This window comes from Ascidiella aspersa, chromosome 1 (assembly GCF_963924565.1).
Source record: "Ascidiella aspersa chromosome 1, kaAscAspe10.2, whole genome shotgun sequence".
NCBI classification, from domain to species: domain Eukaryota; kingdom Metazoa; phylum Chordata; class Ascidiacea; order Phlebobranchia; family Ascidiidae; genus Ascidiella; species Ascidiella aspersa.
In genome coordinates, this window is record NC_139447.1 from 7842970 (window position 1) to 7866361 (window position 23392).

At 39.1% G+C, this 23392-nt stretch overlaps 1 protein-coding gene across 2 annotated transcripts in view; it reads left to right on the forward strand.

The window, feature by feature from the left end:
- Positions 1 to 23392, forward strand: part of LOC146167023 (sodium/calcium exchanger 3-like) — a 33355-nt gene that overhangs the window by 2243 nt on the left and 7720 nt on the right. Inside the window, exons 2-7 of one of the 2 annotated variants that reach the window (XM_083389028.1) lie at positions 1125 to 1235; positions 3166 to 3519; positions 7802 to 7965; positions 19120 to 19220; positions 19890 to 20059; positions 22968 to 23067. In XM_083389028.1, the coding sequence (XP_083245154.1) occupies positions 1125 to 1235; positions 3166 to 3519; positions 7802 to 7965; positions 19120 to 19220; positions 19890 to 20059; positions 22968 to 23067 (1000 nt within the window). Of the gene's footprint in view, positions 1 to 1124; positions 1236 to 3165; positions 3520 to 7801; positions 7966 to 13605; positions 13713 to 19119; positions 19221 to 19889; positions 20060 to 22967; positions 23068 to 23392 lie in introns of both variants that reach the window. The other variant, XM_083389027.1, reaches the window with a different exon arrangement.

The window sequence follows — 23392 nt, forward strand, 5'->3', positions numbered from 1 at the left end:
AATCAACCTAGAAAACAAGCGAGAAAATACTTCCTTACCTTTAATTTTCATTGAGAGTTACGCCTTTTCGGTGTAAATAAGGCGTTGAGCAAAGTCAAAGCTCTCGAGCGCACAAAGGCCGCATAGTACTGAAGTAGCCCTAACGACCATCTCTCAACCCTCCAAGAGTGGCGGCGTTATTTTGAAACGATAACAAACGTTTCGGGCGAGCGCCGTAGGTGGCCTGGGTCCGTCTTGACCCGTCCCTTTGTGCCCGGGGAATGCCGCCGGGCGCTGGCCCAGTCAGGCGTAACAAAACACCGCCGCCGCTTCCCGACGTTCTGCTACAAAAGACGTTCTTTTTTGCGATTCAAGTGTTTTACGAAATTTTCAATGCGTATATGCTTGGGCAAATAGCATTTTGGTTAGGCTGTTAGGAGAATGATATTTTACATTATCTTTTTAAAAATAAAAAAATCTTTGCTTCCAACGAGGGTTTCATTTCCCGCGCCCATGGACAATTTTTTAGGATTTTCTTACTTTTTTTTACACCTAGGTCATTTTGTAAGTTTGGAAAAATGTCGTGAAAAAGGGGGCACGTTAACTTGTAAAGTTGGCAGTTTATCCGTTGCATTTTTGGACAAACACCCGTTGTCTTTTATGCAACAAAAACGACGTCCGTTCTACATTGCCGTAAATTTGTGGTTGTTGCTAACGTTCAATGGGACCAAGTGCTAAGAGTTGCAGAATGCACATTAAAAAAACGTTCAATCCCAGTAAAGTCACCAACAGGGAAATCAGTCCCTTTTATTAGGAGTTGGTAGTTTTTACCTATAGAATTTCTAAGAATCAATGTCCCCACTATCGTCTGATAAATGCAGGATAATATGTTTGTTTATTGTACAAAATAAAAGCCTTAAAATCACTTTTCCAACCGATTGAAACCCCTCCGAGAAAAACTGAAATTTGCTGTTTTTGATGTCTTGGTTTAGCTCAATGAGAAACTGTTACCGAGGAATGCTCACAAAAATAAATCGACACCAGTGCAAATAATAATATTAGGTTCTCTGTCGAATAGGATGATAAAGAGATTCTTAATGCTAACAATAAAGATAAAGTGGCAATTTGTCGCATTTTTTGCCCAGACGGAAAATCTGGACAGCATTTCGGTGGACGCCGACGATTCTGTTGCCAAGGTCTCATTCGACCCTTCCGACTACAAGGTCATGGAGAATTGCGGGCACGCAAAGTTATACGTAAGTAAAGTGCTGCTAATTTGCTTCCTTTGGCCGTGATTCGCTTGAACCAGAAATCAACAGATTTCATATTTGCTGGCACAATTTAAAATTGGCTTGGTATAGCGTTAGTGGTTGTCTTTAAGGGAAGGCCCAAACAAATGTGATGCCTTATCTCGTTTTTGGCGGTGGGCTAAAACCGTTAATTAAAACCAAATCGCATTTGGATGATTTCAATTTAAAACATTCTCATTTATTTTTCTAAGCTAATTTGCAAATTGTGACCTGCAATTCCGAGAGTTTCTTTTCGAGTCCAAACATAAAAAAATAGAAACCGTATTTCAAAGCAACCGTGTATAGCCGAGGTTCTAAAAGTTTGGCGGGCGCATTTGATTCTTTGAAATAAAGAACCCGTCAATATTTTTTTATATAAAGAAAATGAAAAAAAACACGGATTAATAATAGCAATTACTTTAACATTCAAATCACTACGAATGCTGACTACTTACGTTACAAAAGCTGTTAATGATTTATTACCAATAAGTCTTAGTAAGTAGGATTTGCCCCAGCTAATAATATATATCAGGTAATATATTTAAAGTATGTTATGTAGGCCTCTTGCGAATTCCTAACGGACCAGTAAGGATTCGCGAACCTCAATTCGAGAGCCGCTGCTCTACAGTGTTTTCCTAAATCAAGAACTGCTACTCAAAAAAAAAACAATTTACGGATGAAAAAAACACTTTAATTATTGCCATTCAGCATTATATATTTCCTTTGCGAAATTGGCTGGTTTTAACGATTTCCTGAATCCCAGGAAAGATGGTTCACAGAACCGTGAAATGTGCGTATATACCTTTCGTGGCAGTAAAACAGCAATTTACTTTCTATTTTAAATTGGGAGTTGTTTTCGTTCGTAACCATCGCGCGATCAAATCGAATGCCCTATTAAAATAAAATGCGTCATATAACTTTGCGAGCAACCAAATAAAACTTAAAAAAAAGCGAAAAATTGTCTATCAGGTGACAAAGAGAAGGTGTTTTTGCGTCTCATGAAAAACATTTAATTAAATCCAATGCTTCTTAGGAACATGTCATACATCTACTGTATATCCACATGGACCAAATATATTTGTCCTTCTCATCACAAAAACGTTTTTATTAAAGTTGAGCGAACGTCGATTAGCCATTGATGTTCAGTGTTTTCTTATTTTAAAGCTGTCAAAGGCACGTTGAACACATAGTTCAACAAAGCTTTCTGTGTTAAAAAGAATCACAGGGTTGAAAATGACAGGTTGAAAAAACTCTAGTAAATGCACTTTAAGGTTGCGTATATGTACATTTTCTTTTATTCAACATCAAACGAACCATTCTAATTTTTCCACTAAACTGGATCTGTAAAAAATCACTCACAAACACAAAGTGTACCACTAAAATTCCGGACATGTCTGTAAAAATTCGAAGGTATAAATTTTTTATACGTTTTTTTTACTGTACAAAAGTCTTGACCTGTTTTTCCACGGGTTTTAAACTTACACTTTCACTTTATTTATACTTTTTATATAAGCTGGCTAACGCATTCTCGTTTTAATTATTAACCCTGATGAGGTCTGCTGCCGTTTGATGCGTTCTTTATTTCACCAGAAGAGCGATTTCTAACTATTAATATGCTGCCTGGTGGCGCTAACTCTACTTGGAGTTTTACTGTTGATATACTCGTCGGGCCGTCGGTGGAGCAGTGATGGACAAGCAGAAACCTACTGCCAAACACAAACAAACACACAAGGCAGAGAAACATAGACAACACACACCAACGCAAACACACACAGAAGCAAACACACACAAAGACACATAGACAGACACATACACACACAAACACACACACATACAAACAAACAAACAAACACACAAACGCGTTTCTGATTCAATAAATTATATAATTCCTATAAAGGTGGTGCGAAGCGGCGGCGACTTAAACTCGACTCTGTACGTCGACTACCGCACCGTGGACGGCACGGCCAACGCCGGCTCCGACTTCGAGTTTTCCGAGGACACGATCGTCTTCAAGCCGGGAGAGACGATCCGGACGATTCGAGTTCGCATCCTGGACGACGACATCTTCGAGGAAGACGAGTACTTCAGCGTGGAGCTCTTCAACGTGAGGAGCGGATCGGCAGACGGGATGTTCGACACCAGCGGTGACGCGAGACAACTGGCGCGCCTCGAACCGCCAGCCACCGCCCACGTTGTGATCCTGGACGACGACCACGCAGGAGTGTTCACCTTCTCTGAGGAGAAGATATCGGTGAGTTGTTGTTTGATTCGGGTTTCACGGAGGAATAGAAGGTCTATGAACTTTTATTAACGCGGATGTCTGAACAAATTGTTTGGTTGGTTCAGGGTCGGCATGCAATTTTTTGAAAAAAGGACGTCATGAGACATGAACAAGTAGACGTAATAAACCTGCTTTTTTAAGTCCAACAAATGCGAAACTGAAAAAAGCGCCAAAGCGTCCTGTTTATAATTAAACTCTTCTTAAAGTTTTGGGTTTTAGGGAGTTGAGTTTTTGACTTTGGTTTAGTTAAGTTTAAGCACGGCTTTCGAACTTTTCATTCTGCCACCTCATTAAACGTTTACACGACCATTTACGTTTGATGCTAATGAAGCATTTTTATTGTCTGCTTTGTCGCGCAATTTTCGAAGTAATATGCCCGACAGGGTCGAAGGGAAACAGATTGTTCGTTACATTAAAAATTTTCGCACACCAAGCCCTGCCATTTGTTTAAGCATAGTGTAGGTTAATGTCACTTTGGATCGTTTTAACTTTTTTGATTTAAAACATTTCCATCGAAAATTGATCTACAGCGTTTGGTAAGTGAAGTAAGGACTGCTTTCAGATCACCACTTTAAAGGACCTCGTTTTAAGATAATCAAACACCAATGTATAAAGCGATATGAGAGGTCCATCACGCCAAGCGATTTTTCTAAAGTGGAATACTTGACGAGGCGCTTTGTCAGCTCTTTAATTCTACTTCGTTGTGTACTTTGCTAAGCCACGAACTATAGTACTTTGCTAAGCCACGAACTATAGTACTTTGCTAAGCCACAAACTATAGGCCCAAACACCACAAAATCAATCGTTTCCAAGTTATTGTGATACGAGGCGTACAGCAGCAAAACGGTCAGCGAGACGTTGACCTTGACTGTCAACGCTCTGACCTCTAAATCGACAGCACAGTGCGTCATTTGTCCTTGGCGCGGTGCCAGGACGCGGGAGGGGCCTAAAATAAGCAACGCGCAGCGCGTTTCTGCTCGGCATTGTCCGAGGTGCCAAGACGTCACCTTTGACAAATCAGGCCGCGATCCAATCGACACGCCGGCTTGCAAATCAACACGTCGCCTGTTTGCTTTATCGTGTAAGCCACGCAGCGGCGCGACACTGCCGGGTAGAAGTGTTGTGTTAGGTGCCGTTTACCTCTGTGACGCTAATCGTGGTTTTAGGGGGGTCTTGCCCGCCCCAGACGAGCCCACGGCTCCAAAGAGACAGCACAAAAGAGGCACTGTCCTGATATCGGCCAGTTTTTTAGGCTAATTCAAAGAGTTCCTATAGGCGTTTCGATTTATATTTTACGTTCCATTTAAATGGCTCATTTGAAAGTATTCAAGCAAGTGATTTTCTTACTTCTCGGCCAGTTAACTTAACTACGTTAAGAGTCCCCAATGATTCTTCCTATTTTTTTACATTTGAACAGCTTAGATGTAATAAGGTTTCAATCTCGCCTTGGTGATGTCAGCTAGCTTCTATCGCCTAATCGTCTGTTTTTACTTTGTCTACGCCAAATGAGCAACTTTTGTAGATTTGTATAAGGCTCTTTTCCAAAAAGCATCACGGCGGCCACAAAAATCATTGCGCGCCACAGTTCAGAGCGATGGTGTAACTGTAAGGCCATGTTTTTGTCGTAACATCACGGCCGTGTAATCCGAATTGTAAAAAATGGGCCCCGCAATTTTCTGGCCGCTTTTAGAGGCCTGCAACTCAATAGTCGAAGATAGGCCGGCCTACAATCCTAAAGCACGTCTGTTTCACAGTGGCCTTGTTCCCCAATAGCCATACTTAGGCCGGCCTGCAATCCTAAAGCAAACCTGTTTCACGGTGGCCTTGTTGCCCAAAAGCCATACTTAGGCCAGCCTACCTAAAGCAAGTCTGTTTCAAAGTGGCCTTGTAACCCAATAGACGAAGATAGGCTGGCCTGTAATCCTAAAGCAAGCTTGTTTCAAAGCGTCCCTGTAACCCAATAGCCTGGCCTGCGCGTCCGGGATGCTGGACTCTGTCAGCGCCCGCCCGAAACCCTGTAAGGCGTCGTGCGTCATTCGGTGCGCCGCAATTGTGCCGGCGATCAATAGCCCGGGACCAAAATAGCACCAGGACGAACACAAAGGGAGCGAAAGTCGCCCGTTAAGTTGCTGCCACTGCTTGTTCCGTTAGCCGCTTCCGCGCAGGTCGGAGCGCTTTTGGCGTGTTTACGGCGCGATCTTGTGTCCTGGAAGCGTGCATTTAGACGCTCGGTCCAGTGTCGGTCCTCCCCTTATGGCAAGATAAGGCAGAAAGGCTCTGTTATTTTATTTGGTACCCGGATTTAACGATGCTATTACAGTATATAAATATCTGCCAACTTACATTTCTAACGGATTTCGCCTTGAATTAAGGCGCCGAAAGACCTTAACACATTTTGTGACGTTCCACGAGGCGTGCGTATACAACAACCAACGGAAATATAAAAATAAGACGGCACTGCCGCAGAATATACTCCCGATTAGCTTTACGTGGCAGCTTTTTAATCGAATAAAGTTGACGATCTTTGGGTATAAACTGGTGTTGCCTTCAGGTTTATACTGGCGAATGACGCGAATAAGCCGTTTTTGCGTAAAATTAACTGGCCAATGAGAGTTGAAGTTAATGGCCCATCACCTGGATTATATGCTTTTATGTAACGCCAATGTCATTTTCTGAAACACTTAACTTTTTAACCTGGTATTCCACTATTTTGCTTACTTGTAAAACCGGAAGGCTGTATCAGCTTTTCAAACAAGGAAGTTTATAAAATACGTGGGTGGTATAACAATATACAAACTACCTATTGTACAAAAGCTGTGAAATATTTCAATGAAATTCGTTGATCCTAAATCCTAACATTCGTCTACCAATTTAAAAAAATGTTGCGAGTACCTCTTAACCTAAACATTCTACTGGTCCAAGTTTGCGAACCACTGCTGGTGTTACTTGAGTAATACCCACATCAGGGTAAATACTTAAAACAAGGAATCATAAATTCAAATGTATAGCTGTAATTATTATTGGAGTACATAGGTTGCGGATTTTGTTAAGGACTTTAATCCCTACAATAAGATGTGAAGTTTCGCAACTTAGATGTCGGACTGTCGGTGCAGGTCTGCATCAACAGGCGACAACCCTTGCTATTTAGTTATATATTACCAAATAGACAGCTGTAATATTACACGGAAATTACAGTTTAAAAATCAGTAAAAGTAGTGTAATTTTATAAGATAAGAATTTCTCAAGCAAACAAGTCTACCTATTTACTAGAATTTTTTTTACAAATAAAAACAGTAGCCATGATTTTCTTAGAAAGGCACTTTTTCAAAGTGTGGTCAATACATAAGAACTCTATGTTTAAAAAAAATAAAGGTTTTCAGCCTCATCTTGTAAACGCTATCTGTATCATGCCGCCAACAGATTTTCTGTTTTATTATTTTAAATAGAGCCCCACCACTAAATACACTCATAAACACAGACTCCTTGAAACAAAAACTTAACGGAAGAGCTTGTTTAGAGAGAGCATTAATCATTCATGCTTGCGTAAGCGTGCGGCAAACTTGCGTGGACGTTATCTCGGCGTTCTGTCACGTACGTTAACCGCTCTGTTATCCGATGCGTCATCAGGACTTTACCGCACATAGACAACGCACACGCCTTAAGAATAAGCAAGGTCCTAGAAATGACCTGGGCAAACTTGGCGCGCCGATTTTTTTGGCAATATGTCGGAGAGTTGTGCGGCTAATAGAGATGATTTTTTTATACAGTCCTTGCATTGACTTTAGCAATCCAGCAAACACACTTTTAGCTAGAAATGCAGTAAGGAAGCTAGGATTCGTACGCGGCGCGAGTTAATTTTAAATTTGGTGCAAGTCTTTAAGTTATGGGCTTCATGTTTATTGCAAGTTCAGTTAAAATAAACGTCCCAACGATAAGTGAAACAAGAAGTTGTTTTAAAAGTTGTGTTCCAGGTTCAAATACTTGCATAAATTATAAAGGCCATTTTATGTTTTAATGGCTTAATTTAAGTAAATGTTCAGATTTCGTGAAACATGTAAAGCTACGTTTTATGTATAATGGGTTCCATTTTGGTTGTTTTATGATTATTATATACAAATCTTAAACGCAATAAACACTGTTGAAAATCAGGTTTTACTATTCTGAATATAAACACTGCTACTCTGGTTAAACATTAAATAATAAATACATAGCAGTTATCCGACCTTTGACCTTTCAACCCTCTATGTCACAGGTCAGCGAGGGCGTTGGAATTCTCAAGGTGGAGGTGTCCAGGAATTCGGGGGCCAGGGGGAGGGTGATTGTCCCCTACAAGACGATCCCCGGAACCGCCAAGGGAGGAGGCGAGGACTTTATCGACGCAATTGGGGAGCTCGAGTTTGAAAACGACGAGACGACGTAAGTTTTTTTTGTTTTGAAAGAAATTTCTCGCAGTAAATAGGGATTCTATATGTAACCGAGTGTTGCTCATCCAGCAGTTTTATTAAAACAGAACAATGTTATTTTATTTGCAGTAGTTATAGCCTATGATTACAAGTCGTTAATGGATATAAGTGAAACATTATTAGACGTTGCGCTTCACCATAATCCGATATCATTGCAATGATAAAAGGCGTAATATAGCTATTTAAATTTCCCACGATATACTAAAATATGATTAACATATAGAATCCTGAAATCAGCTATTGCTGACAGGCATCGTGTATAACCGAGTATTGCTCATCCAGCAGTTTTATTATAAACAATAGACGTTTTCAAGTGCTATACAAGACACTTTCATCAGGATAATGCAATTGCAAGCAATTTGTCACATTATAAGTAATCTGTTTTGCAAGATATGCCATTATCCTGATGAAAGTGTCTCGTATAGGACGTCGAAACTAAGTTGAATCGTCGATTGTTTATAATAAAACTGCTGGATGAGCAATACTCGGTTATACATTATGCCTGGCAGCAATAGCTTATTTTAGGATTCTATGTTAATAATATTTTAGTATATCGTGGTAAAATTTAAATGTCCATAAAACGTATTTTTTATTGGAAAGATATCGGATAGTACTGAAATGTAACGTTTGACAATGTTCCACTTATATCAATTCACGATTTGAAATGATTTGCTATAACAACTGAAAATATAATAACATGGTTCTGATATAACTATAACCATTGGACGTTGAGTTATAGTAGAGCGACATCTTAAATACGTTCTGTTTTTAAATAATTGTATATTTTTTTTATCATATGTACGATTCTCAAGTCTTCGAAATATGTTCCTTAGTAATTATAAATTTCTGTCCATAATCTCTGATCAGGACCGTTTTTATTTTTTGGCTTTTATCCAAGATTTTGACCAGGTCATATATTTTATCTATTTATAATTTTTAATTTCTAACTTCATATTAAAATGTAGTCACTTTAGTGTTTAGGCCTATTGTAAGCCTAATTAAATGCGAAGAATATTTGTCTATCTTTATTAACAGTTTTTTTACATTAAGATTATTAGCCTTGTGTAGAACATAGATAATGTATTTTGGAGAACATAAAAGTAACATCTTCGGTTTTCAAACCGCTCTCTTTCTACTTTCTCTGCTCCTTCTTAGTTCTTCTATAGTTCAAAAAACTCATGCTTCATTTAAACCAACTTAACGGTCGAGCGTACAATGACCTTTCAACTGTCGTCTTATCCAGCTGTCGCGTCTATTAGTGTCGGCTCTCTGGGAATGCGACTTGACATAATTATAGCTAACTTGTGGTTTAAAATGGTCCAAGGTTTAAATTTGCGAATGACGCGTATAAGCGGTTTTGCTAATTTTAAAAGCGAACAAAACGAACCGCTAATGGAAGTTTAACGTCAATGGTCCGTCACCAAACCGGATTAAATGCTTTTATGTAACGCCAATGTCATTTCCTAAATCACTTTCTGTTCGGCCAATTAATTATTCTAAAGTGGTGGTTTAAGTGTATCAATGGGGGTTAAAACTGTTTTTTTTTTAAATGAATCGTCGACAGATTTAACAACACATTCAGAAAGTTTTATTGGATAATGAACAATGTGGGGGTAGTCTTCACATAGACTACCATGGAAATGGGGCAACATGTGTTTATAAAGATACTAACCACAAAAATACGTTTAGCTGATCGAAGCACCACAAGCCCGCATAAAAATCAAACGGTTATTAAGGTTTGATTGTCGACTAAATGGATCTCATAAAAGATTTGAGGTTTACTTGTAATCCTGTTGGTTCGATATGGATCAGTTAGACCAGTGGTTCTCAACCATTTACTTTCTTGGCCCAATTTCGTTGCACAAAAATTATGTGGCCCAATAAATGTTTATGAAAAAACAACTATATGAAATAGGTTTAGAACAAAACACAGCAGAACATGTTTGAAAACAGATTATTTCTTTAACCGTACAATAGTGAGATACTAGCTGCTGAACAATATATTTACCTTCCTTCTGTAAAATTAAGTGTAGTGACACAAATAAAACTTAATTCTTCATTAAATCTAGCTTTATAAAATTGGTCTGTGGCTCACTCAAAATGTTCCCATGGCCCACTAGTGAGCCATGGCCCACTGGTTGAGAACCGCTGAGTTAGACGAAGAACCTTGCCTGCTAATCATATAAATCCAAAAAGCAGCGCAATTTACAAAAGCTTTTGGGCGGGTTTGCTGCATAGCTTGATTAAGCAAAGGTGGAGATCGTTTACTCTTGATGGTGAAATTATCTCTTAGGCAAAAACCGGATCGAGGTATAGGCCAGTTTCCATGGACGCTTTTAATTGGTGCAGACTTCCCTACCAAGTCATGTTTTTATGTTTTCCATTTTGGGTCTACAGTAGTAACGTGACGTCTCTACATTCAGCCCCGACACACCTATTTTCGCCCTGCTTTATACGATTTGTGCACAGCTAAGAAGTAAACCGTCATTAGCTGAAGACCGCCTGTGAAAATACGTCACGAATTCTTTGATATTTTTAAACAGAAAAGCTTGTCTCGACGATATGCAACAAAGCAATAAAACAATTTACAGCCTTTTGTATAGGGCTGTGAAAACAGGCTAATCAATACTTTTTCATTCATTAATCATTTAGAGAAGATAGGATAAAACACTATAGCCCCAAAAAACTGGCGCCTTCTAAACAACATCGTAAACAATGGCGTCACGATTTTTTTTCTGTCTTAAGCGCGAGCCGAAGACGTTCAGGTGGCGACCAGGTACGATTTGTCTTCGTGCATAATTCATCCACGTTCATTGGCGCGCACGTGCCTTTCGCGCGTGAATCGTACGCGTAACGTCTGCGGATTAACGTCCGCAACGTAACGACGTTGAAGATAATTACGCGCGTGATTTCGCAAGGCGTAAAGAAGCCGTTAACCAAGTCAAGCAGTTTGGCGTTTTATAGTTTGGAAGTTTTATTACGCTGTAGGGTTTTCGCGAATATGTTACCTCTCTAACAAATAGCGCGTTTTGTGATTATGTTCGAAAAGTCCCAATTGTACTTCAAGGAAAAATTTAACAAAATGTGATCATTTTTTTTGTTTTTTTTTGCTTTTTTTTTCCACAAAGTGTGTTTTAGTTTTACTAATTTTTTACTAAAATTTGCAAAAAAAATTTAGTGTTACGAAATTTAACTATAATTTTACTGACGTTTTCCCCCCAATTCGTTTTTTTTAAAAATAGTGTTAAAAAATAGTTGTCAGTTTCAATAACGAAAAGTTTCCCAGTTTCACGAAATGTGATTCAATTTAACGAAGTAATTTCTATTTGAAAATGATTTTTACTTGATGAAATTTTTGAAATGATTTTACTTGATGTGATCCATGTTCGCGAAGCTTTTTCAATTTAGCTTACCGTTTCCGAATTTCATGAATTGTAAAAAAATCCCGTCATGTTATCCTACACAATATCTAATGTTATTTGCTGCAAAACGCAATACAACACTTTATACAGTTCGAACTCTCCTAAAAGCCTGTAGGTGTATTCTACGTCAAATCAAGCAAACAAACGTCCTATACGTGGAATTCCGCTACACCTGTTTTACCGCGCTCGAGCACGAAATCAGTGTGGTCTCCAAATTGCCATCTGCGCATTTATTGTAGTGAGACAGTCGTTGTATGTCGTTGCAAGAGAGAAGGACGTCTATTCGAGACTAATGAATAATTCAAATCACCACCTTGCAATGATCGCCCGATCCGGAGCACTACTCTGTCGCTTGGTGTATTGAGGATTGGGCTCAGTGCGCTATAATTAACAGGGCAAAATTAAAACAAGAAATTTTTGTAGACAAAGCCTTTGGCTGCCATTGTCAACGGACTTTAGGATTTTTTGGTAGATGGTGATAAAGAATGTCGCTCTTCATAGACGTGAATGATTTTAAAAGGATTTCAGTAAATACCTGTCAGAAATTCCTATATTAAGAACCGCCGAACAATATTTCCTAATTTGAAAACAAAAAGAGTCTTGTATAAAGTGATAACAGCGAAAATTTTAAATGTCACAAATAATTTTTTAACCCTGGTGATTTGATCACGGCGAAATTTTACTTTGAGGTACTGCACTGCAATTGCACGCCCAACACACACTCAATAACCCACGCACACACGTTCAACAGTGCCTTCATCTGTCTAGCACATCAAATAGAAGACCCTCGTGTTTACTATTATATTAAACCGACCGATGTTAATTGATTCCGGCAATAATCGAAATTCCCGTCAAAGATTTTTTTCGTTTCGACGTCGATCAACCGCGACCCGCGACCCGACGATCGACCAGGATCAAATTGGTCGAAAGATAATCGCACTTTCTCTGTCAGCCTAGGTTTACGTGGGTAGGAACCCGCTTAATGTCCTTACGATCGTTACTGAATCGCCCGATATATATTTTTAGCACAATTGTGAATGGATCAGTGTAACAAAATTCCAGCAATGTATTAAAAGCAGTGTATAAACATTTTGAAAAGCAAGGAGAAGCTCTTTTAACTTAATTTAAACTTTATTAGTATATTTTGGAAAATGTTAGACCAATTCTGCTAATTTGGTTTTTACTTAAAAAATTGACTTGGCAAAGTTATTGCTTAGGTTCGTAAATTCCACAGCTATACAATTTTTAAATGTATAAGTGCAAGGTTTTCTTAGATTTGAAGCTACAATTAATGGCCATCCAAACTTCGATGTCTTTAAATTGGCCACTAAATTTCCCAAAAGACCGATCGAGTAACGCACGAATTAGTTTCCTCCCACGCTTACCAGTACGAGCGAACTACTTGCTATTACAAAGTGCGTTAAAATTTTAGGCTGAGGGTCACTGCCTTTAGAAGTTTGTGCTCTATTAAACGCTGTTTTTAGCACGCCTCACTGGGCATAAATTTCCACAATCTGTTAAATTGCTAAGCGTTTTAGGCAATTACTTTTAATCCGAAGTTAAAGATAATCTAAATTCTAGATCGATTAATCGGGCGAAGTGCGGATTAATTTTGAATCACGTATTTAATTTCGCGGATTAAAAAATAGGATTGGTTATGGTTGCACTATACACTGTGGAATCATTTACCATACATGTGACCATACTGAAAAACAGGAACGTATTTTAAATATGTGCCTCCCTCCTTGGCACATGTTTCAAGGCACCAGAAAAATTGTTATGACAGACACAAAATGCAAAAGTGTGTGCAGCCATTTACTGAAAAATATATAAAAGTATCACTTGGCCAACTGACTCGATAACAACCCCTTGTTTTTTTAACCTTTTGCTACTTGTGGTTAAATTTGTGGCCAAAAATAAAAGAAAAACAGAAATCAAAAAAAGAAAAAATAAATGAATCTCCCTATTGATTTATCATGCTTATTCGCGAAAACGCAAAACTTGTACCAATGTTTTACTTAACATTTTATTTAGGAGCCTATGATACAAGATTTCGCGTGTTTGCCTTTGGTAGGCCCCGAACCTTAAACGCCCAGAGCCATTGCCTGAAAATTGCCTTGTATAAGGAACATAGAGTAAACCGATTGTTTTTTCAACCTGAACAACAACAGAAAGTGCATTCACGTGCAAATCGTGGACGACGAGGAATATGAGAAGAACAAGAGCTTTTCCATTGAGATCGCGACGCCCAGAATCGTGGCCGAGGACGGCGAGTCAGGTTTGTGGCATCCGTCAGTCGCCACTGACAGGAACACTTGCCGTGTCCGCATGCCAGTGTTCTTAGTGTGTGTCGCGAGGCTTGGGCTTCGGTAGGATGCTCGGTTTGTTCATTGTCATGTCTTGGAGTCTCTGGCGTTTGTTTGCTTTTATCACGCCGTGGCCACGTCACTGTTGTCGTTGTTTTATTTTGTTGTTGTAGTTGCGGAATGAGTTGTCCACTTTCATGTTTGCCTGATCTTTACGTAACGTTTTGCCTGAAAGAGTCCGTTTTCGACTCACAGAAATCACGCTTTGCTTAGGGAGAATATTAACATTGCGTTTACAGCAAATTAGAGCGTATAGCGCTTTTTTATTGAAGGCAGCAGCCTCTGTCCATTCCTGGCTAAGAAACATTTTCTTAGATAATTTTCTTTATGGGTAAACTTCCATGGATTTACATTAAAAATTCCAAGATTTTGACGTCCTATGCAAAACAACTGAATTGGGGTGTTACAAAGTAATGTCACAAGGCGTTTTGCATGGTACATCAAAATATCCGAGTTTTCTTATAAATTTCCCATAATAGCGGCGACTGCGTTATAAATAGCAGCAACAGAATATTACAAGACGGTTTGCAGGTTATTTTACACGTCTACGCCATTACTCGCTACGCCTTTTAAGCCATTAGGCAGGAAAAAGAAGGACGTTTTGGTGTCGGGGCGTCTAGGAGTAGTTTAGACCCTTGCTCGTCGGCAAACCCAAAAATGAACTGGAGCGCCGGTTTGAGCTCGCGCAACGGATAATATTGCGAAACCTCATTACGAGGCTGGTTTCGAATCTCCAACGACCGACATCAAAAATAAATGAGACGAGGGTTGAGGGATACGAGTTTGTAACAGATGCAGCTGTATTGTATATTCCACTAATACTGCAAAAGTAGGCGTAGGTGGACAAGACGTCCAGCAAAAATACTTTCGATATACGTTTGCACGTTTGACTGACGTCAGTTAAATTTAAGGACACGTTAATTAGGAAACAAAGATTTATCAAATACTATCCCAACTCAAATGCTTAAAATGGATAACGTTTAACACAGTCTCACTCAAATATTTATTTTTTGTCATCACACCTATCAAGGTTAAATTAAAACGGTTGGCCTTCCTTTGTAAGATTTAACTAGGTGCACTGGGGTTTAGCTCTTTTCAATAGACACAGCATGCTTGTAATAGGCCTTTTGTTGCTAGAGTTTTGGGATAATTTATGAGGTGTAAACAGCACTAGGCCCTGGAAGGCCCATTCTCACTTTACTTGAGAATAACTGTATTGATGTGCTTGTATGGCTTCAGGTTTAGCAGACTTACACTTGCACATAGATGACACACCGCTGCGATGCTAGATAAACTTATTCTACTTTGAAGTTCAAAGAATTGCGCGAGTTTGTTTCCAGGGCATGGTCATTTAAAAAAAATGCTGCCTCTCAAAAGGATATTGGTTCAGGGTGTGTGACACAGAATACATATTAAGTAAATACAAAGTTCGTTATACTGTTCCAAGGTTTTAATAAAACAACATACATTATTAACGGTATACTTAAGTGTATATGAGGTTGGAGCAAGGCCTGTGATAAACACAAAGCCCACACAACTAGGATATGTAAGCAAACACTGCAATGAATAAAGTTGTGGAAGTCTTAAACTCAAGTCTGCCAGCCAACTCAAGCACTTAGCTACTATAGGTAACTTCCAACATACAACGACAATGTGAGATTCCCGGTTTCTAAAAAGTTTAAAAAAGTTAACAAAACTATAGTATCTATAGTACAACCAGAAGCGTACAAACGCACATGGTAATGGTTTGGGCGTTGGGCACGTGCAACCGTTTACCGTTTTTTTTTAAATGTATTGAAAACAGCTATCGATTAATACTTGAGTTGTGATACGGTGGGTAAAATAACTAAAATCTGAGGAGACCTCAGTTTTTCTGCGTTTTGTTCCATGTATTTGCAACAACTAATAATGTATAATTTACAAATATCCAGGTCGTCATGATTTTACGTATTTTTTCCATTCCAAGTTGCAAGTGGATTGACTTAAAAGTTAAAACCTAATGACGTTGTTTTAAAGTCCGAACAGTCTGCAGTCTAAACCCGTTCTGGGTCACTTTGAGTAGCGATAAGGGGGAGCCTGTCCCCGTGAAGCAATAAAATCAAGGGTTCACTCGGTGTCGAATGACACGCAGTCGCAAGACATAGTTGGCCAGGTTTTGTGGCCGTTACCGGTCCGCTCTTTTTGTCTTCTCTATGTTTAAGCAGCTTGCAAATTTCTGAAAGACAGCAGCCTGGCACCTTAACCTTGACTATAGTTTAAATCGCAGGAAAGTTGTTTCGAAAATGGTAATTTGACGTCTTCAAGCTATAGTCATGGCGTGTAAGATTCTCTTGCTTTGACAGTGACTCCTTTGATGTATAAAATGCCATTTAATTTGAGATAATCATTCGATAGCGAGTGGAAAAGCTAGTTGCTATCTCTTAAGTTAGGCGACTTTAACCGGAGTAAATTGACTTACCATGATAATAAACTTGGTAAGCAAGATATTTGTCAAATTTTCTATTTCCCAGTCAAGGTCTACGTAAATAAATTGGAGAAGTTAGGCCGTAAACACCTTGCTCAAAGTTCTTCCAGGGTAAAACAACACTAAAACGTTAAAAAAACACTAAACCAAATAAAATCAAAGACTGCCTTTGCACAAATATAGAGACCCGGAAAAGGCTGAAAGGAGAAAAGCGGAAATCCGACCTCCGTGGCCACCGAAAGCGGCCAATTAAATTGTGTGGTTTCGCCGTCGCCTCTTTGTCTGCAATTGCGCCGAACTTTTTCACAACCAACGTCAAGGTTCAGCTCTCGACTCTTCCCCCACTCTATACCTCCTGGCGATTCTCCCAGACCCCAGTGTTCCGGGAGTTTTGCCGCAGTCGCTGGAGATTTTAATGGTCTGTGCCTTTGCGGGATTTCGCGGAATTGAATTGCGCCGAATCCCGTCTATTCCTGTAGCTTTTCGTTGCCTTTGACGAGTAAAACCTGTCGGTTTTGTTTTGCCAAAGAATCCTGGAGGGATTTACCGAAGTCTTCTTAGATAACCTGGTTACGTCTCAATTGGCGAGAAGTCATTTGACCTGCAGAGACGAAGTTGCAGGTGTCGCATTACAAAGTAATTGGGGTTGTTTGAAGAGATTGGCTTGCGTTCTGCGCAGATGCAAACGTTGTTCGGCAAATTAGGTTTGCAGAAATGTGTGACAACGTTTTGAGATCACCTGATCTAATTCATTTACTTTGTATTAATCAACCTGTAATAAAAGTCGCCTCGTAACGTGTTCACAATGTGTAGATATCCAAACATGTAAAAAATAATGATTAAGACGGATTTAAATGTTCGCCATGGTTAACAATACGGCGGTATAAGTGAACTCGGAATTTTAATCGCAGTTTCTCGTTTTTCTCCCGGAAGGTTTAATTAAAGCTATAAATAGTGTTTATTCAAAAAGGTTAAACGCTTCCAAGCTATTTTTTTATCGAAACCCCTAATGGTGAATAAGAATCTGACCTTGGGTAGATTACTCATAACTTTTGGAGTGTAACTCTTACAATACTCCTACAACTCGGAAAAAATGTGTAAAGAAGAAACGGGCGATATCAATTCATGTCAATTTGCATGGTGTGGCTCTTTGTGGCGCTAAACCTGACTACAAAATAAAGATCTGTGACGGTGTCGCCACCCTCGTCCCAAAGCATGGGCGCAGGCGCGGCGTTTGAACTCCCAAGGTCGCGTTAGGGGTGTAACGTGAAGCACTGGGCCACGCATTCTCTTAAGCCGGGAAGACGCGCAGACGTTACGCACGTGTGGGAATGTAAGGCCCCAGTCATGGCGCGTTTGTTCCTTGTAAGCAGAGCGACGCACCGACGCCCCGGGCTGCCTTGACGCGCTCCTCTTCTAGAGTTACCACCGTGGACGATGTTATCGATGCCTGTGCGACCGAGAAATTCTAAAAACCTGCCATTTTGGAAGCGGTTTTCTTTAGCTGAAAGTACTTGTTTTTTAAGACAAGTGAGACGAACGTTGCTCTACAGCTGCGTCCACTTGTTGAGTGGAAAAATTGTTGCCCCAACTCACTTGCGCCTGGTCTAACGGTGAATGTTGGTGGACCAATTTTGTACGACACGTTGTGTGGCTTCTCTAGCCGTTTTTCAGTTTATCTTTTTTAACTTTACATTTTAAGGTATTTAAACCCTAATTGAAAGCAAATCAAACTCAACTGTAAACTGTCGTTCAACCGTTGTACGTGGCCATTATTTTGGCATTTCACCCATAGACGCACAAAATGCTTGGCATTCCCATCCATGTTGTGTTTTTCACTGAAGTTTTGTCCTGTGCACTTTTATGAGATTTAATGTCACTAGGGATAAGTTCATTTGTATAATAAAACCAATTGCGTGTTTGCCTCGAATCGTTGGTAATAACAGCAGGAGTTTCGCTTTAATTTACAAAGGGCCCTTTTATTGAGCTTTTATTCCACAGTCAATGCCCCCGTCAGGCCGCCCACCATTTGCAAATCTCGCGTGTCGAATCTCTGATAAGGCGCAAACGAGACTTTCAAAGTCGTATGAAAACCATCCGAAGTTGGTTGACGACACAATAAACTCAGGAGCCTCGGTAATAGGCAGCTGTTGGCTATTTTGTGGATAAAGTGTTGGCGTATATTCACGTATTGCTGATTGCTTGGGATGATTAGCGAGCGCTGGATATTCGTGTCATGGGTTCACGAGTTCACACGTTTTACGCACAAAGTTTTTGCCGGCAAACTTTCAAGTAACATGTGCAATTGGAGAGGTAACATTTTTCAAACAGTGACAGTCCGCACATTTTTACTAACGTTTCGAGCGGGTTAGGACTTAATTAACATTATCCAAACCGTACGGGCAATTTTGCTTGTTTTTGCTTTGAAGAGCTAGTAAAATGAGATATAATTATTCCTTCATCTGACAATTAATATAAGGTAAAATGATAAGGATACAAAAATGCCGTAATGCAGACCACAGGATTTCATATATGGCAATATCCGGACTGCAACATATTTCGAACTCTATATAGAGTCTGGCTTTAACTTGAATCTTATCATGCAACTCATGGCCCCTAACAACTATAGGTAAAACTAAGTTTGGTTGATTTGATATTATAAGCTTGAACTTCTTATTACCTGAGGAACAATCCCAACGCCAAGACTCTTAACCCCGCTCTCAGAAGATCTTCCTGCCTCTTTTCTCTTTATCTTCATCATCTTCTGCTTTCCTGTCCTTCGTTTTTTTCGGACTTTCCTCCATTAAGAAGCCACTGAGAGTGTTTTGATTTAACCCGGGCTGGCGTTTGCACAGGGCGTTGCTGCACGTGAAAATCATCGACAGCAACTGCTACCATAAGCACGCCAAATTCCGGATATCGCTCTGCGCGCCCTACGAGCCTAGCAAGTCATTCGGTGAGTATAATACACTTCGGCAACGTTAAACCGCCCGGGAAAAGTGGGTTAATTTAACATTGAACCTTCTTCACGAAGAAGCAATGATCAACTAACACGTCCCTGAAATCGCATAGGTTCCAGTTTAAAAGTGTATCTGTTTTGCGTGTTGTATTTAGCGTAGGCGTACATCTAGTCGTGCATGGTTTGTGTTGCATTTGTGACGTGGAATCGCACCACCTGCTTTATAGTCTGCACTTGTGCTCCATAAAACAAAACATATATGCGTTTTGAAAGCTGTGAATATGGTTAACATACTGAAGTGAAAACGTTTTCAAAAGTAGCTTCAATAATGAAAATGTGTCAACTTTTATTTGTTAACGAAATTTTTTTATCATAAAACAAACTCCACATTCTGTGTCCCATTTTGATTTAGGTATCACCGAAAATTATGTATTTTTCGTTGTAAAAATATATTTGCGTCTTTAGCAGTTAAACTGCTGTTTCCTTCCAAACCAAATATTTCTCACACAACGTTGACCACATTGGGTTAAATTTTTCGTTTAAATAAGTTACGGCCCTTATTCCAAACACAAAACCTACATTTGCAAATTAACAAAAAAATGTTTAAATAAATAAAATACCTAAAAATTCTCACGTCCCCAATAATCTTTGTTCCGGACGTTGCAGGAACGGACGTTGGCAGCGACTCGGGGATCAACGGGAAGGGAGACGACGAGTCCAACAAGACGATCTCGGAAGAAGAAGAGGAGGCAAGAAGGATCGCAGAGCTGGGGAAGCCCCGACTCGGAGTCAACCCGAGCATTGAGATCGTGATTGAGGAGAGCTACGAGTTTAAGGTAAACACAAATACAAGTGTCGGGGTCTTATGTTTCCGCTTCCAATCGCTTTTTGATCTAATTGTTCCTTTCAAATCTCCTCCTGGTATAATTGTTCCGTTTCGATTTCCTCCCTTATCTAATTGTTCTCCAACAATTATTCCTCTTGATCCATTGTTCCTCCTCCACATGGAGGACCTTCTGATCCAGCTTGAAGTCTTCGACAAGAGGATAATTAATTAAATTTGATTAATATCAAGAAAAAAAAGTAAAATAATAAAACTATGCAAAGTCTACTTTGAATCTAAACAAACCCGCCATGTTTCGAGTAGTGTAATTCTACTTCAAAGTTAACATACGAGTTAGGTAAAGGGAGAGTTAAAGACTGCAATTAATTAAATGCTTATTTGGAAAATGATTGAATATTAGGTTTTCTTATTTCGTAGCGTGTTGAAATGTTAACTTAATTTAAAAAGCTTGATAAATAACAAAATTCTCACAAATTTAGGCAAAGTTTAGACAATATTTTATAATCATATTCACTACAGCATTGTCACTGTCAAAATTTCATAAAAAGCGGTTAATGCTACGAGTTTAAGCTAAATGGAAGAACTAAGGAGTGCAATAAATAAAGTGTTTCGTTTTAAGTTTATTTTTTGAGGGGTTTGGGACAACATTACGCTTTCTTTTTTCTTGTTATGTCTTTATTTCAATTACCTTGTAACTTGTTTAAATGTGGCCTATAACATACAACACACGCTCTGCAAGCTGCATTATATGCAAAAACTGTTCATCTGGGAACGAGGCAGTTGCCACGAATATACTTCTTTTTTTACCTAAAGGGCAGAACGTATGGATAATTACCTCCACTTGGGATATTTGACGTTTTAGAGGGGTTAGTTTTTGAAAAACGAATTTTTTTAATAGGCTCTATTTTTTTTTTTTTTTTTAAATAAAAAAAACTGCAAAGTTTCTCAATTGAAACCGGATTCTCATTGAAATGTACATCTAGATTCACTTTTTTAGAAATTTCAAGGGTAATAATATAATTTTGTATTCAAACGCTAAAAAGCAAAATTAGTACCATACCTTCACAATTTTTAATAATCAATTGTTTTTTTTATGTTTTTTCAACGAGGTAAACATATTTATGTTGCCGTTATTTTCCAACTTCATGTTTGTTGAACATTTTGTTGTTTTACAGTTTCTGGCTTTTAATCTGTTGACGTAATTTATCTCAACCATATTTTCCTTTCGCTTTGGACAAATTTAAAAATGCTAATAATTCTCCGTTTGTTAGTAAAACAAAGATAGGTATACTTGCGTCCGTTTTATTATTTTGTTTGACATTTAGCTAAAAGGGTTGCAAAAGTCATAAAACATCGTTTAGCTGAACGATTATATCTGGTCAGCGCTACTTTTTGTAATCTTGACTGGTTTTATTCGGGTCTTCCACGACGCATAATCTTGCTTTGTACCGTATATGCAGGGCGTTGTAAAATATTGATTTTAATGTGTTGCAATGTACGAACACTTGAGTGGTCGGGCGATTCTAAGAACATCGGGCTTTTAGTAGATATTTGTGTTAATGTTTACGGTGGAATGACAGGTACTAAAATCACTTAGCACTGCTTGCCAATGAGGTCCAGTTCTTGAATTACCTTAAGTGAATACGTCTTTGATATAAGTCGAACTTAAACAATCACTTTTCACTGTCACATATACCAAAACGTTTGTCTGGATACGGCAGGTTTATGACAAAAAACAATGACTTCTTGTTGTAAATTACCTAGATTGAAATCTTTGCTGATCCACTTGGACAATCAAGCTATTTTAAGTTCATCCTGACTCCCTTTTTTAATAATGTGGATCTCTATATATGTTTTACTCTTACCCGTAACCTTCAACAACATATACTACTTTATTTATGCATAATAATTTATTGGAATAAAAAAACACAATTTGTTGAGGAGGGGGGCTAATGTTCTTTTATTTCAGATTGTTTTAGTTTGTTCATATTTGTACCAATAATATTGGTTTATTGCGATTGCTCAAATAAGGTAGTGTTTATTTTCTATCGTAAACACGCATGATTTATAGAATCTTACACTATCTTTTCTCCAATGATGGGCTTCCGGGAATGAGTTGCCGCTGGCAAGGCGTTCGGTTTACAACATATCAATGCGGGAGTGCATCCGAAAGAGTATATTAACAGTGCCTAAGAAACAACGGCGTTTTAACAGGGCATGAAAATACCCGCCGATTCGCCGATTTGTGTCACCTATAGGCTGACTTTTACAAGTTCGAGCTAGTGGCCAGTACACGTTTTGGGATGTTGACTCAAGGGCCGCCAAAGCAAACACAAGACGCTTTATGGGAGACCCGACTGCAAAATGTAGCTGCCCGTTCAATCGGCCTGGCGTTTACGGCCGCCTTTCTATCACCGGGCGAATTCCGAGGACCGCGCTTACATGCAAAGTGCGGAATTCCAGCAGCCTTCCAGACTATTAAAGCTGCATACCGTAGGACATGTAAATACGTGTAGGTCCTGTCAAGATGTAAAACTGCCGCTTCGAGACACTGCGATTACGATTTGACTTATTAAAACAGTTTTATGTATAAGTTGCACCTTACGACACATTATGATCAACTGGATTAGTTGATTAACCGATTTACACGCATTTTGTAGACAAAGTATATTCATCTTTATAGGGGGAACTTTATACGGATTTTTGTGTGAACGTAATACATTTTAGAGCATAGAAGAGTAAAAAAAATGTAAACTTGAATCAAAACCACTTTACTTCACTCATGTTATGAAATAAAACCATTTGTTTCCAAGTCGCTATTTCTCATTCAACGATCAACGTGTTAAGGAAAGTGGCTCGTTGCCTTTATGAAACTAACCTTGGGTTTAATTGCAACGCAGAACACAGTGGATCGTCTGATCAAGAAAGCAAACTTGGCGGTGATAGTTGGAACTTCATCGTGGAGGGAACAGTTCGTGGAAGCCCTCACTGTCACTGGAGGTATGTGCATTGGGCTGAAACAACAAGTGTGGGAGCGGTTATTTAAAGAAATATTAGCCAAGTAGATATGATGTATTGCTACCAGGCATAGTTTACACTAAAAGGAGGCTCTTCCGGCATCTTAAAGCATCATGAATAGGTAGCCGAAACGTTGGATGAAATAAATAAGCGCCGATTGAGCTCCTTCTGGTATATTAGTCAAAGGTTGCAACCCAAGAGCACAATTTTTTCAAAGCACTAAAGATTCCTCAATGTACTAGTACGCTTGTTACACCATCATCTTTTGAGGTCTTTTTGTTTTTCGTTGTATAGTTTTCCCTTGCGA